Source organism: Panthera pardus, unplaced genomic scaffold (genome assembly GCF_024362965.1).
Source record: "Panthera pardus isolate Hobbes unplaced genomic scaffold, ASM2436296v1 HiC_scaffold_10, whole genome shotgun sequence".
Lineage (NCBI taxonomy): Eukaryota > Metazoa > Chordata > Mammalia > Carnivora > Felidae > Panthera > Panthera pardus.
Window position 1 is genome coordinate 68,560,544 of NW_026526655.1, and position 15,757 is coordinate 68,576,300.

Consider the following 15,757-nt stretch of genomic DNA (forward strand, 5'->3'; position numbering starts at 1 on the left):
ACGTAGAAAATGCACAATACTTTTGGCGTGTGGCTTTCTCTTTCTGGATCGACCATACAGGCTGGCTACTGTGAATCTAGCACGGGGCTTTCAGGTTGTGTTAACCCCGTTTATCCCCGCACGCTACACAGCTCACCTGTTATTTACACACATAAGAGGGTTGATACCGCAGAACAAGGGGAGTGCTCTGTTGTGACACAGAACATACATATTCATTAGCCCGGCAGTCCCTATGGACATATGTGGTATGTCCTGATGATCTTTGTATGACAAAAAGAACTGGGGGGAAGGGTAGATGGCTGTAATGGATTGAAAACGTATATGGGGAAAGGGAAGAGACAGCATGAGCGATGAAAGGCCATAAAGGAACATCTTTAAAGGTTAACTACAAAGCACTATTTGAGCTGGTTACAAATTGTCTAAAAACATTCACAGAGGTAGAATAAACAGAGTATTTGACTTAACATGGAAAAATCAGTCCTCTTGCCTAGTAACCCTCAAACTCTTTCCCTGGCAATAGTTGATGACACATGACACTAAATACTAAGATTCAGAGTATGAATCATGTGTATATTTTAAATTGCATGTATATGCAGGCGCCCGGGTGGCTCAGTCAGTTAAGCGTCCAACTTTGGCTCAGGATTATGATCTTGCAGATCGTGAGTTCAAGCCCCACATCGGGCTCTCTCCTGTCAGTGCAATGCACTGTCTCTGGTTTAGAACTTCTGTCTCTGTCTCTCTCAAAAAAAAAAAAAAACAACCAAAAACAAAAAAAAAAACAACAAAAAAAACCCACTTAAATTGCATGTATATGCATAGCCTTGTGTTCTTGGGAATTACTTTTGGTAATACACTTTTAGATTATACACAGACTTTTCGACACTGTTCCTTTACTTAGATTAGTACTCAAAAATTTTTACACAGAAACTTTTGTAAAACCCAGCCCTTGGGGTGGGACGGGGAAGGGGAACCCAAATGAATGAACAAACAAAAACTCTACATATATAATTTTAACATATATGGATTTGATGTGAGCATGATTATATGTTTATTTGAAAACTCGGACTTGAGTTTTGGAAATTTTAGGACCTCACAGGAAAAAAAAGTTAATTGAATTATGTTTATGATTTCCTGGGCTGCTTCAAGAGATAGGCTGTCCATCCTGATCATATATTGAATGTAAACTCAGTGGACTAAATGTGTCTTTCTTTCATCAGGGTAAGTTGCTTTGCATAAGTGCTCATGCATTCATCCTCATAAGTGTAAGCCATCCTCTTATAAACATCTTATATGTTAAAAATGATGACCTATCAGACCAACGCATAACAAGTTTCCTCCTCAGTATGAAATATTGGCAAAATAGTCATTTTTACATTTGGCCATACTTCGTTGCTATGAATAAAATGTAATATATTTTAGGGACACTGGTTCAGATCATAAGCCACACACAAATTTAACTGAAGGGCAGGGTATATATCATTCTAGTCCCAGTCACGATGCCCCTAACATTGAATACCAGTTCTTACTATGCCCCAAATGATGATACATAGAACAAGATCGGTTGCTTACACAGATACCAGCCATGCAACGACTTTCCGTAAGAAATAAGAAGCGTAACTTTGGAGTAACTTAAACAGTATCTCAAAAGTTGTACTCATGACTGACTAATAGGGGAGCTTTGGTTTGTGGTATCAGAACCTATGGCATATTCAAAGGAGCATATTAGGAATGGTGGGGCTTGACATAGGGAAGACAGCGAGAAAAAGCATCAGACACATCAGAGCACAGGGGGAAACACTAAAATAAACAGCAACGTGGAAACCAGCTTTTTAAGAAACCGTTATTCATTATTCTACACTGCTGTCCTAACGATACTGAATCAACAAGAAAAATATCCATTACTTTCCTTGTGTTTTGATTAAGGGGACAGGAATGCATATAATAAACAGTGTGTAAGAATTTTCTTTTCTAAAGATACTACTTGTTTGGGGGCCTGGGTGGCTCAGTCAGTCCAGCGGCTGACTCTTGATTTCGGCTCAGATCATGATCTTGCGAACCGGAGGTCAGGCTCCGCAACGGACTCCGTGCTGACAGCTCGGAGCCTGCTTGGGGTTCTCTCTCTCCCTCTGTCTGTCCCCCCTTGTTTTCTCTCTCTCTCTCTCTCTCAAAATAAATAACTAAACTTAAAAAAAAATAAAGATACTACTTGTTGAAATTTTAGAACTGCATGCTTGCTAGTTTTCAAGAAAACGTACTTAAGTATAAAAGCTGAAGCTTGAAGCGTCAGAGTGAAGTCATAAATTTGGTTGTTTATGTGACCAATAGGCACCATAAAAATACCCGATGTTTTACTAGGGAGCGGGGCCACCATGACACAGGGGAGAGGGCATGCCATGTCCAAAGTGGGCAGCTGGGCCTCAGATTCAGCCAGGTAAGAATGAGATCTAGTGATATGTAAGATCATTCAATTTGTCTTGAAATGATAGAAAATATGGAAATACAGATTCTTTTTAAAAAGTTCACTGACTTTTAAAACCCTGTGCTTGGCCAAAGAAAAGACGGTTGCAGGCTGTATGCTGCCCCCAGGCAGTCAGGTGGCAGTGTCTCTACATTAGAGGTGAGGTATTGGAACTGTACTTACCAAGGACCATTTAGCCAGAAATGCGTCCGTGGTTGTTAGAAAGGATCGCCTTATGCAAATATGGTGAAATGGGAGGAGGGAGTGATTTGCTTCAAAATGTATTATCATTCGGAGTCTTGAGGTGTGAAAGTGTGATTTAAGGAGAAAAATCATCTGACAGTATTGCTGTGTAATTAGAACGTCTGATTTTGAGGCTGCAGGTTTTGAGATCATTTTTAACTGGATTAAAAACCTCTAGGGGCGCCTGGGTGGTGCAGTCGGTTAAGCGTCCGACTTCAGCCAGGTCACGATCTCGCGGTCCGTGAGTTCGAGCCCCGCGTCAGGCTCTGGGCTGATGGCTCGGAGCCTGGAACCTGTTTCCGATTCTGTGTCTCCCTCTCTCTGCCCCTCCCCCGTTCATGCTCTGTCTCTCTCTGTCCCAAAAATAAAAATAAAAAATGTTGAAAAAAAAAATTTAAAAAAAAAACAAAAAACCTCTAAGTACTTTATTTCTTAGCCGTGGTCTCTACCATGTTGAGGAACATTTAAAATAAATAAAATACTAGGAAAACATTTGGAATTGAAAACATTTGAATTTCTGACACTGTTTTTGTAAGATCACGCTCTGTGTTTTGCTGAGTGTGAAAGAATTGCTATACCTTTCTTGTAGCCCACATTCCCACTGGAAAATTTCCTTTTCAGGAGCTGTCTTCAGGTTGAAGAAAAAGTGGTTTATAAATTCTAAGAGTGGTTTTACTTTTTTTCTGTCTTAGTCAGTTTTGTTTTGTGTTTAATACACTTGTATTATTTTTCAAAACCAAAGAATAGTAAGAAATATTTGTATAGCAGTTCACAGCTGGAAAACATTTTCATGAATATTATTACTTTAGGTAATCTTATTAGCAATCCAGTAGGATATATGATACCATTACAGTTCACATTTTGTAGCTGAGAAAAGTGAGTTTGATGTGCTTAAGTGACTTCACCAAGATTAGTTCAATTAAGTGATGGTTTGAGCAAAGCCAGTGGTCTGGCTCTCACTCAGGATGCTCACCCTTCCAACAAAATTCTACAACCTTCTTTATGTTTTCTTCAGTCCCTTTCTATGCCAACCATCCAGGCAATGCCTCCAAATAAATGCTGTGTTACACAAAATAGTTTTCAACCCCACAGGGCACCATAGTAAGTGAAGTACCAAACTATAGCAGACACTGTCTGGATTGGGGAGTAGGTCACTTTTTAAAGTTTCCTTAATCTCTAAAATCAAAGAGATTTTAGAATGCGAAGTTACAAAGAAGACAGAAAGCTGAAAAAGTTTCATTGTCTGAGAAACAGATCCCCTTGACTTAAATTCTTAGCATTGAACCACAGGCTCTATACACAGTGGGCCCTCAAGTTGTTGAGTAAATAAAATGAACAGTCCCTGCTTCATATTTACCCGATAAAGGACTTCTGATTTTGGTGTCCTGAAGATGAAACCAGATTAAACAGATTAAAGAGAACACACAGTTTCTGTGCTCCGCCTCTCACTTTCCCCCAGCTATTACTTTTAAATATGACATCACATTTTCCGACTGGAATTACCAGGAAACGGACTGAGGAAGATTCCAGATCATATGGGTTATACAGAGAATACCATGTACTGTTGTGTTGGCCTCTTGGCTTATGAGGGTGAGGCCACAAAAGGAGAATCCTGCCGGGTCTGCTCAAACATTTCATTTGGTCGTCGCTCCCCCTGAAGAATCATGATAAGGAGATCCTACATCGGGCCAGTTTTCAGTACCAGGACGTTAGTAGGTGCTCTCTCACGAAGCTTATCACTGCATACTATGCCCATATTTTTAGCCAATGAATTTGCTCCTCTCTTCCTGAAATTCGGAATGCTCTGTGTGTTAATTCTGCTGTTCCTACCCAGGAGACGATGAATCTGTTGCATTATTAGGCAGAGGGGGCTGTAAACTGTTCTATTCGGGCTGACCCTTGAACAACTCAGGTGTCAAAAATCTGCTCATAACGTTTCATTCCCTGAAAACCGATAGCCTACTGTTAACCAGAAGCCTTACCATCAACATAAACAGCCAATGAAAACATATTTTGTATGTCATATGTATTATATGCTGCATTCTTAAGATAAAGTAAGCTAGAGAAAAGAAAATGCTATTGAGAAAATCATGGGGCTCCTGGGTGGCTCAGTCGGCTAAGTAACTTCTGCTCAGGTCATGATCTTGTGGTTCGTGAGTTTGAGCCCTGCATCAGGCTCTGCAGTGACAGTGCAGAACCTGCTTGAGATTCTCTTTCTTCCCCTCTCTCTTCCTGCCCCTCCCCCACTTGTGCACAGGCACACGCTCTCTCTCTCTCTCAAAATAAATGAACTTAAAAAAAAGAAAATCATAAGAGAAAATATGTCTACAGTATTGTCATGTACTTATCAAAAATATCGGCATGTAAGTGGACCCACATAATTCAAAGCTGTGTTGTTCAAGGATCAACTGTACTTTGTTATATTTACCCCAGGAGTGATTGTTTTCTAAAGAGAACATGGATAAATGCGGTATTAAATCATTTTTCAAAATGTATTTAAATAAATAATAATGAAAAGTTCAGAGGTACCATAGCCCAAAGGGTTGTAACAGGTGTAGTGACGCGGGGCAGGCCCATGTGCGCATCGCGCCGCAATCCTAGAGCCAGCAAGCCCTCCCTGCCTGCAGGTGTTTGCCTCAGGTCCCTGCCCTTAGGACTTCAGCCAGAATTACCCTTTGGGAACCTTGTAGAGAACGGCTCTTTTAGACCCGATGAACTGCTGAGCAGCATAGGTATGTTAGGTAGAGGTGGGGGTGGGGTAGTGAGGGCCTGAGGTAACTATTTCCAGGAATGTATGCTAAAAATAGATTCCAGGGGGGCGCCTGGGTGGCTCAGTCGGTTAAGCGTCCCACTTCAGCTCAGGTCATGATCTCGCGGTCCGTGAGTTCGAGCCCCGCGTCGGGCTCTGTGCTGACAGCTCGGAGCCTGGAGCCTGTTTAGGATTCTGTGTCTCCCTCTCTCTCTGACCCTCCCCCGTTCATTCTCTGTCTCTCTCTGTCTCAAAAATAAATAGACGTTAAAAAAAATTTAAAAAAAATAGATTCCAGGGGCTTAGTCTTTTATTTCCGATTTCCTCCCATCCTGAAAGTTGTTTTTATATCCTGCGTTTTCTCTGCATAACCGTTTCCTTATCATTTTGAAGCTATGACAGAGCTTTGAAGGGTGTCGCACTTGTTTTGTCTCAACAGAGTTCAAGAACAAAATGGAGCGAGTAAAGCAGTGAGGCAGCACTGTTTAGCAATTAAGCCTAAGTTATAAAGTGGTCAGGAATGATAAGAATGGGAAATGTTATCCAAACTGTCCAGTGTTATGGGAAATATAGGCTTGTTCATTGATATATACAGAGATTCCTCTTATAACAATAAAATAACAAAACGCTCGGGCTTTTTACAGTAGTATCAATCATTCTTGCATAATACTTATGTTAAAGTATCTTAAAAGCAATTTTCTTTAAATTACATATTTTAAAAACAAACGCGTTGCCTCGTGAAACTTGCCAGCCGTGGTAAGAATTTTCTGATCCTTTCAAAAACAAAAGCTGATGTTTTGGAACAACTCATCAATTGTGTTGAAGAACTATTCTTTTTTTTCTACTTTCCTTTGTTTTCTGAATTTTTATGGTACCTAGTTAATAAGCTATTTCTAAACAGCAGTGGAAGTTCTTCTTCTGGAGTCATGTTTCTAACAATGGTGAAATAGTATTGTTTCTGAGCTTTTTCGCTTCATGTTCCAAAGAGAAACCATCTGAAAGCTGTTTTTAAAGCCCATCTTATTATTTGGGTGCCAAGTTAAGTGACATACACGTGCTGCTTCCTACTCACGGACAACGGCAATACAATCAAATGGGGCACACTTTTTTGTTCAAAGAACATTTGGCTCTACAGTTTGCTTCTATTTCACATCAGAAACATCACCGTCGATAAACAGAACAATAATAACAGCAACACAAACAGGCTTGGCTTGCCTTCCAATTATTATTAAAATTCAAGAAACTGATGAAAAAGTTCTTTGTGCTCCCAAGGCCAGGACAGTCTCCTGAACGCTGGCTTCTTCAGCTGCCACTAAGAACTAGCTCATGGTTAACTATGAACTTACACTTTCAGGTAATATTAATGATTTTAAAACACAGGGTAAGTACTCATGTTCCAAGGGATGTGATGTGAATGATTCTGATCCCTTAAGGTTATTTCATCAAAGCTCACTCTTGCCTTTTGCAGCCCTGCTAAGGTTACTGTCCTTTAGTATGCATCAATAGATAAACTTTCAATCATCTTGGAAAGCACATCCAAAAATAGCATGAGAATCAAAAGGCAATGGTATACCGGGTAATTGTCCCAAATAAATAATTTTGATAGGATTTTTTTTTAATTTCGGATGAAACAGAAACCTTAGGAAGTGTATTCGTTTTGCTAGAGTTAAACTCTGCAGACGTACCCAGTGAAAATGACCAACCTACTTTATTTCAACTTGATACTCCTTTCTTTTACAGTGATCATAACTTACTAAAATCATTTTTTGCACATTTTGAATAAATGAATCATTTACAAGAAAAAAAATGTAAGCCAATAAGGTGGAAGGATGCCCTTTTTTGTTTTTTAAATAATGATTCTAAATCTAGAGCATTTCATTGTTTCTAATGGGCTTTTATCATGCATGTTGACTAATGCCAACAATGGCTGAGCTCAGCTAACTGAAAGGAACCCATGCCTTACAGCTCACGTGCATGTGTGTGCATGTGCATGTGTGTGTGTGTGTGTGTGTGTGTGTGTGTGTGATGTTGTGTTTGTGGTAAATTCCATTTCCCATGACTCCCAAAATATTTTCGGAGACCTCCTCTCAAGACATTTATTCACGTTTCTTCTGTATCAATCTAATCAAATTTCCACTCATGGCACATGTGCCTTCTTATTTTCTCAACTCTGTATTTGATAATCTCTTAAAGAAAAAACCCTAATAGAAATTCCCTGGAAATAATTTACAGGACTAATGAATTTGTAGGTCTTTTAGACAGTTCTACATTACAGTCACATTAATATTCTTTCCTTTTTTATAAGGCTTGAAGTAAATCCCATGACACTAGAAGAATTTAGATACTGATTACTTGCGATTGGTTCCTGGTGATTTGCTCTTAATAATTTCCAGTTGAATTTAATGAAAGTATGATTCCTGAAATGCTGCTTCATTAAAATTGCATCTTTTTCCCTTTAAGTGTGGTTTCGGTCATTTCACCCATTCTGCGATGTGTTTTCCTGCCCCCCCCCCCCCCGCCCGTGCCCGTTAAAAAGAAATGATTGAGAAAGCAGAGACAATTAAGAATATCACTTCAGTCCCTCCTAGAACTCACCCCCAGAGTTTCTCCGACTGAAATGATGCAAGCTGTACTTCATCAGGATTTCACAACTCTTTTCCCCACTGATGATATTTTTTCCATAGAGTTTTAAACGAGAAACACAGGAAGATTTGGGAAGAGTAAGGGAAAGGAAAGTGAAGAAAGAATCTGTTGCATCTGCAGGAGAAGTAGAAGGTCTTTTGTATTTTTATTTAAAAAAAAAGCGAGAGCTTGATTAAGTTATACCGTGCAGCATTCAGACTTAATTTAACTGAGATGGTGATTTGCAAATGAATATCTACATGGATCCTTTTTAAAAATCCAAATGCAAATGAGTACAACTGCAGTAAAATATATTTGCAAATGAATCCTGTTGCTTTATTCATTTATTGTGTAATTACTGCAATCCTTCCCACCTTGTTTTCAGTATTTCTTAATCATTAAGTCGGAAGCATGACAGCAGTGCCAGCCCTGGCATGATTCTCTTTGACTAAAACCTTGTAAATTAACACAATTAGCACAGCATCATCCTGCTAATTAACTTCCAGTGTCTGGTGCAGTGGTTTTGCAAACAAGGAAGAGGGAGTCAGAAGGGAATCAACATGCCATTCTGTTACCAAACTCTGTGCTGTGTTCAGTTTAGCTCAGCAAGTCAAAGCTGGCCATGTCAGAAGCCAGAGTCAGGGAATGAAGAGCTAAAGGGGTTGGAGAAGGAAGGCAGAAGGGGGTCGGAGCTGTCAAAATAGACTGCAGTAATTCAGAAGGGAGCTGATGCCACAGATGTTTCACTTAGACCACGCCTCCTCTTTATCCAGGAATCTCTGCCAGAGGGCATAAGACAGTTCACAAAACTCACTTTGGGTAATACAAAGGAGATGAAGGAGGCCTACTTAATGTAGCTGGACCAGAATAGGAAGTGTTGGAACCGAGCAGAGATTGGAATAGGGTGAGCCAGCCCTGGGAAACAAAACAGGGTTCTGGTGCTCTCCTGTAACTAAGTCTATGTGAATCCCCGAGGGTACGTTATAAATCCCTTTGGGTGCGGGTTCCCTAATCTGTGAAATAAGGTCATTTCTAAGGTCTCTTTAAACTGTGAAATTCAAGTGATTCTCTGATTCTGAGCAAATACTCTTGCTTTACAGTTTGCTACTTAAGTCACCTTGCTTCAGTTAGTAATCTAGCAGGTGATAGAATTACCCATAGCATCTCATTATCTGGCTGCACTCTTTGAGTTTATGCCACACACTGCTTCCCACAGAAATGTAGAGAGAATCCAGATTCTCTCCCTGTTCTCTATTCTTATAAGAAACAGGTCCCTTTCACCTGTTTCCTTCCTCCCTCCCTTCCTCTCTTCCTCCCTCCCCCTTCTCTCTCTCTCCACACACAAACACACATAATAGATATATGCATATATAGGTATATGTGCATGGACATATATGTGTGTGTGTATATATATGCATATATATATATATGTAGGATATATATATATTTGTAGGTATTTGTATGTGTGTGTGGATATATATGTGCATATGTATCCTCCCCTCTTAGCACTGGGAGACTGTAAAGCAGAGGGAAGAATTATAGGAGAAGGAGGGAGAACGCCAGCTGGAAGACCGACAGACAAGTGATGCTTGTTTTTTTTTCCAGAGACTCAACAACAGAACTGAGAGGCAGAAAGGAGCCAGTTGTAATTCATACCGAGTTGTAGGCTTTGTGCGATGAAAGCGATGGAGCGCTGCCTGGGAGATTGCTTTGCTGCACTCCACGAAGCAGATTTGAAACTGTCGTGGAGCACTTTAGATGAGAGTTGGATTATGGAATGACCTGCTATGTCTGTGTCATATTGTTCTGCGCAGGGAGCATTATACTGTGCTAACTAGGTGTTCAGTGCCAAATAAGAGAGGGGTCCTAGATGTGATCTGTCAGCTGTGTCTCATTTTTATATTGGTTAAAATATAAAACAGAAACTCTGATGTCAAGAGACGGAACAGCTAGCTATTGCACATGCTTAATAGTATCACGTGCTAGATATTGAAAAGACATGCCTATTTCATTGTAAGAACCTGTGACTGAATTCTAATTTGACAGGAAGGTGTGTGTACATATACGTGCGTTCCTGCGTGTGGGTAGCAAGTAACTTGATAGGCTTCACAGAAGCAGATTTGCTTATTACTTAAAAGAAAAAAAAAAAAGGCCTACAGAGTTCTTGTTTAAATTCGGTTTACTTTTTACACAGGACTGAACTTCGGTCCATTTTATTTATTTATTTATTTTAATTTTTTTGAGACAGGGAGAGACAGAACATGAACAGGGGAGGGTCAGAGAGAGGGAGACACAGAATCTGAAACAGGCTCCAGGCTCTGAGCTGTCAGCACAGAGCCCGACGCGGGGCTCGAACTCACAGACCGCGAGATCATGACCTGAGCCGAAGTCGGCTGCCCAACCGACTGAGCCACCCAGGCGCCCCAACTTCGGTCCATTTTAAAGCGTACCTACGGTACGGATCGTAAGAGATACGATGAACTGTGAGAATTCTTTATAATGTCGATGTCATTAGAGAGGAATATGTAACGAAAGAAGTTGGGGGAAAGCTTTAACACTTCTGATGAGTATCTCCGTAAATTAACGTTTCTCCCCTCCTCGCCCTTTCCTCCCCAACCCCCCCCCCCCAACCCCGCAACCCTCAGGCTTGAAGATGCAGTGGACGCCGGAGCATGCCCAGTGGCCAGAACAGCACTTTGACATCACCTCAACCACTCGGTCTCCTGCCCACAAAGTTGAAGCCTACCGAGGTCATTTGCAGCGCACCTATCAGTATGCCTGGGCAAACGATGACATATCTGCTCTGACTGCCTCCAACCTGCTAAAAAAATACGCAGAGAAGTATTCTGGCATCCTAGAAGGCCCCGTGGACCGGCCCGTACTCAGCAACTACTCGGACGCGCCCTCGGGGCTGGTGAACGGGCGGAAGAATGAAAGCGAACCCTGGCAGCCTTCCTTGAATTCGGAAGCGGTCTATCCCATGAACTGTGTCCCGGATGTCATCACGGCCAGCAAAGCCGGAGTCAGTTCGGCCCTCCCTCCGGCAGATGTCTCTGCCAGCATAGGGAGCTCTCCTGGGGTGGCCAGCAACCTGACAGAACCTAGCTACTCGAGTAGTACCTGCGGAAGCCACACCGTGCCCAGCCTTCACGCAGGGCTCCCGTCTCAGGAATATGCCCCGGGATACAACGGCTCGTATTTGCATTCGACGTACAGCAGCCAGCCGGCGCCTGCCCTGCCCTCACCTCACCCCTCCCCTTTGCATAGCTCCGGGCTCCTGCAGCCCCCCCCGCCGCCCCCCCCCACCGCCCGCCCTGGTCCCGGGCTACAATGGGACTTCTAACCTCTCCAGTTACAGCTATCCCCCCGCCAGCTACCCGCCTCAGACTGCCGTGGGATCTGGGTACAGCCCCGGGGGCGCGCCGCCGCCTCCTTCAGCCTACCTGCCTTCAGGAATCCCTGCTCCGACCCCTCTGCCCCCCACCACTGTTCCTGGCTACACTTACCAGGGCCATGGTTTGACACCTATCGCCCCCGCGGCTCTGGCCAACAGTTCGGCGAGTTCTCTCAAAAGGAAAGCTTTCTATATGGCAGGGCAAGGAGAGATGGACTCCAGTTACGGAAATTACAGCTACGGCCAACAGAGATCTACACAGAGCCCCATGTACAGAATGCCCGACAACAGCATTTCAAACTCGAATCGGGGGAATGGCTTTGACAGAAGTGCTGAAACATCATCCTTAGCATTTAAGCCAACGAAGCAGCTAATGTCCTCTGAACAGCAAAGGAAATTCAGCAGCCAGTCCAGTAGGGCTCTGACCCCTCCTTCCTATAGTACTGCTAAAAATTCCCTGGGATCGAGATCCAGCGAATCCTTTGGGAAGTACACGTCGCCGGTAATGAGTGAGCACGGGGACGAGCACAGGCAGCTCCTCTCTCACCCGATGCAAGGCCCTGGACTCCGTGCAGCTACCTCATCCAACCACTCTGTGGACGAGCAACTGAAGAATACCGACACGCACCTCATTGACCTGGTAACCAATGAGATTATCGCCCAAGGACCACCGGTGGACTGGAATGACATCGCTGGCCTCGACCTGGTAAAGGCCGTCATTAAAGAGGAGGTTTTATGGCCAGTGTTGAGGTCAGACGCGTTCAGTGGACTGACGGCCTCACCTCGGAGCATCCTTTTATTTGGGCCTCGGGGAACAGGCAAAACGTTACTGGGCAGATGCATAGCTAGCCAGCTGGGGGCCACGTTTTTCAAAATCGCTGGTTCTGGACTCGTTGCCAAGTGGTTAGGAGAAGCAGAAAAAATCATCCACGCGTCTTTTCTCGTGGCCAGGTGCCGCCAGCCCTCGGTGATTTTTGTCAGTGACATTGACATGCTTCTCTCCCCTCAAGTGAGTGAGGAACACAGTCCAGTCAATCGGATGAGAACGGAATTTCTGATGCAGCTGGACACTGTACTAACTTCAGCTGAGGACCAAATCGTAGTAATTTGTGCCACCAGTAAACCAGAAGAAATAGATGAATCTCTTCGGAGGTACTTCATGAAACGACTTTTAATCCCACTTCCTGACAGCACAGCGAGGCACCAGATAATAGTACAACTGCTCTCACAGCACAATTACTGTCTCAATGACAAGGAGTTTGCACTGCTCGTCCAGCGCACAGAAGGCTTTTCTGGACTAGACGTGGCTCATTTGTGTCAGGAAGCAGCGGTGGGCCCCCTCCACGCCATGCCAGCCACAGACCTTTCAGCCATCATGCCCAGCCAGTTGAGGCCCGTTACGTATCAAGACTTTGAAAATGCTTTCTGCAAGATTCAGCCTAGCATATCTCAAAAAGAGCTTGATATGTATGTTGAATGGAACAAAATGTTTGGTTGCAGTCAGTGATAACTTCTTTAAAAAAAAAAATGTAATGAATGTTGGCACACACACATAAAACCTGCTACATAGGGTATAGAGCCCCTTTCCAGTAGTGTTTAAATCGCAAAGGGTACTGGGGAAGATGACGATTGCGTTGCATCTTTAGCGTCAGGGTAGATTTGGAGGAAAAACGCATCAGATGAGAGCTGCTGATTTGAAAGCCCCAGATGACAGAAAGCATCTGTTGATGCTCAGTTCGGTTCAAGCCAGACAACACTCACCAAGGAGCAAGGTGCAAGTGTGTTGATTTCAGAAGGACGTGAACCTTGTGTGTTGATTCCATTCTGCTGTTCTCGAGATTTAGTTGCTGTCAAGTGCCTGGAGTGGTGCTTTATTTTTTGTTTGCCTCACAATTACATTGGTGGCATGTGCTAATATAAAGAGCTTTAACTTCAAACATTATTGGACTAAAGAGATGAACGGTTGTGTTACGACAGAAAACCAGATTTTTGCCATTTTAAGAGCAACAGTATTCCTCAATCCTGTCTGTTCTGCAGTATTAAGCTAAGAACAGTTAAAACAGGGTAACGGTAATCTGGACCTTAATTTCTGCAGTTCATTTCTTTTAATGTTCTTGTCTGCAAAAACTCAGGAAAGCGATTGTGATTTGTACAGTACCTCAAAGGAATGTGTTGAAAGCACTATGTACTGCTGAGAGTAATGGGATAGGCTTCGATGTTACTTTATATTAAAATGTATGTTTACCTCAACAATTGGAAGATAGCAAGGAAAATTACTTTGAATGTATCCAGAAACATACTGACGTGTGATACAACTGAATATTTACGACTTAAAGTAGAAATGGAAGGATTTTTTTTAAAAAAGATTCTTTTACTAATTATGGGGAATAAACCAGAGCAGAATAGTTCTTTATGTCAAAAACTGCAAGAGTTCTTCGTACATTGCTCCTTGATAATGAAGTGAAAATGTTCTTAAAAGGTACACTGGTTAATGGAAAGCTACTTACTCAGTTTATGTTAGTACCTAGAACACTCAGCCACAAGACCTGTTTAGGACCCTGAAAGTCACAGTACCTAAAAACTAGGACTGCCTTTTACTGCATAGGGTGGTGGTGATGTTGGTTTGCAAGTTCTCTCTTAAAACTGCTGGGAATGGTGTCATTCTATTCACTAATCTAGCTTATAGGCTTGTCGTGCTGTTTGATAGAATGCAGAAGATAGCAAGCAAAAACAAAGAAATAAATACAAAATCAACCAATCAACTTTATATATATGTGTGTGTGTGTGTGTGTGTATATATATATATATATATATCCACAAAGAACATCTATATCCCCTCTCCTTTTTGACTCCTCTCTTCTCAGTGCAATTTTGCTTCTCATTTTGAAATCTTCTGGGCTATAGTGCTCCCACATTCATTTCTACCTCAGTTTTGTCACATTTCTCTTGGACAGTAAAGTAGAAAATTGGAAGTGGAGACACACACACACACACACATACACACACACACGTGCGCACACGCATCTATACCTTGTCAAACTCGTTACTTTGTTTTCTCCCATCTTTTCCCATAAGTCTCGTCTCCAGAAACATCAGTCTTCATGCTTGCTTCTGCCTGAGTCCACCCCCACCCCGGCATATGTGGCATTTTTCTTAATTTTCCATTCTTCTCCTGCTCCCCACCAAGTTGTTCTTTGTATCCTTTAATGCTTTATGTGCAACTTTTCATCGATAGCTAACTGATGTTCGTTCGGCAATGCCTCTGAACAGACAGTGTAGGCTGTAGCTTTCCAAAGCCGCTGCCCGTGCATAAGCAGAACAGCCTGGCTTTTTGAATGTATTTTTCCTGGGTTGTTTTTTTCCTTCCTTTTTTTTTTTTTTTTTTAGTTGAGAGATGCAGTAACAAAACTGTTGCAAAGCACTGGCATTTTATGTATTCAAAAAGTGATGTACATTTTTTAAAAATTTAAATAAATGCAATGAGAAGCCCCAAGAAAGCTCTTTCTGTTATTGTTTTTTTTTTCCTGCAAAAATTTTGACTGATTTCATTCACGATGTCAAATTCTCTGAGACACTTAACACAGAGAAGCCTAATGAAGGACTTACATCATATTTCTGAAATTTTATGATGCTTGACCACTGCTCCCCCTTTTTTTTCTTATTTTTCATGTTGCTAAAAACTGAGCAAATGAACCAAAATTTAATTTACTCTGATGTTCTATCAACTAAGACTGTGCTTACATATAAATATTCCATATTAAAAAGCAGTGCCTTTCATTAAGGATACAAAAAATAATATTTAAATACATCCTCTGCTTTTCACAAGTGAATAAATGCTATAATCGTGTTCTGGCTCTACCCTGCACATCTCTTATTGTAAGAAGATTCTAATATCCCCATTAACTTGTAGGTTCATATTGATCTCACTGACAAGTTTACTTTTGCACAGTGCTGACCTATTTTCTGTCTTTTAGACATTACGTTTCATTTCCGCCAACATGCTGTGTTCACTTGAAAGCAACTGGCAAGTTTTGACAAACCCAGTCTTATTTAGACAACTTTGGAAAATCCAATATTGACCCACATTTTTGTGGCTAGTAAGAGTTAATGCCAAATATGACTGCACTGTTGTGTTTTACACTCATTTATAAAACTGAAAATAAATTCAAGGCGTACGTATTGGCTTTGAGCTTTAAGTGACTTAAAAAATTACTTTGAGATGTGAATGGTCAAAAATCCATGTATTTAGGCCGAAGCTGAAGTCTTGTGTGAATTTCATTTAGCCTCGTGA

General features: G+C 41.8%; 1 protein-coding gene across 1 annotated transcript in view; it reads left to right on the forward strand.

Moving 5' to 3' along the window:
* The window catches only part of FIGN (fidgetin, microtubule severing factor), a 132,161-nt gene that overhangs the window by 115,384 nt on the left and 1,020 nt on the right, over positions 1-15,757 (forward strand). The window contains 2 exon segments of the mRNA XM_053908158.1: positions 10,718-11,367; positions 11,369-15,757. The exon segment at positions 11,369-15,757 is cut by the window's right edge and continues 1,020 nt beyond it. Coding sequence (XP_053764133.1) covers positions 10,718-11,367; positions 11,369-12,973 — 2,255 coding nt within the window. The 3' untranslated portion in view covers positions 12,974-15,757.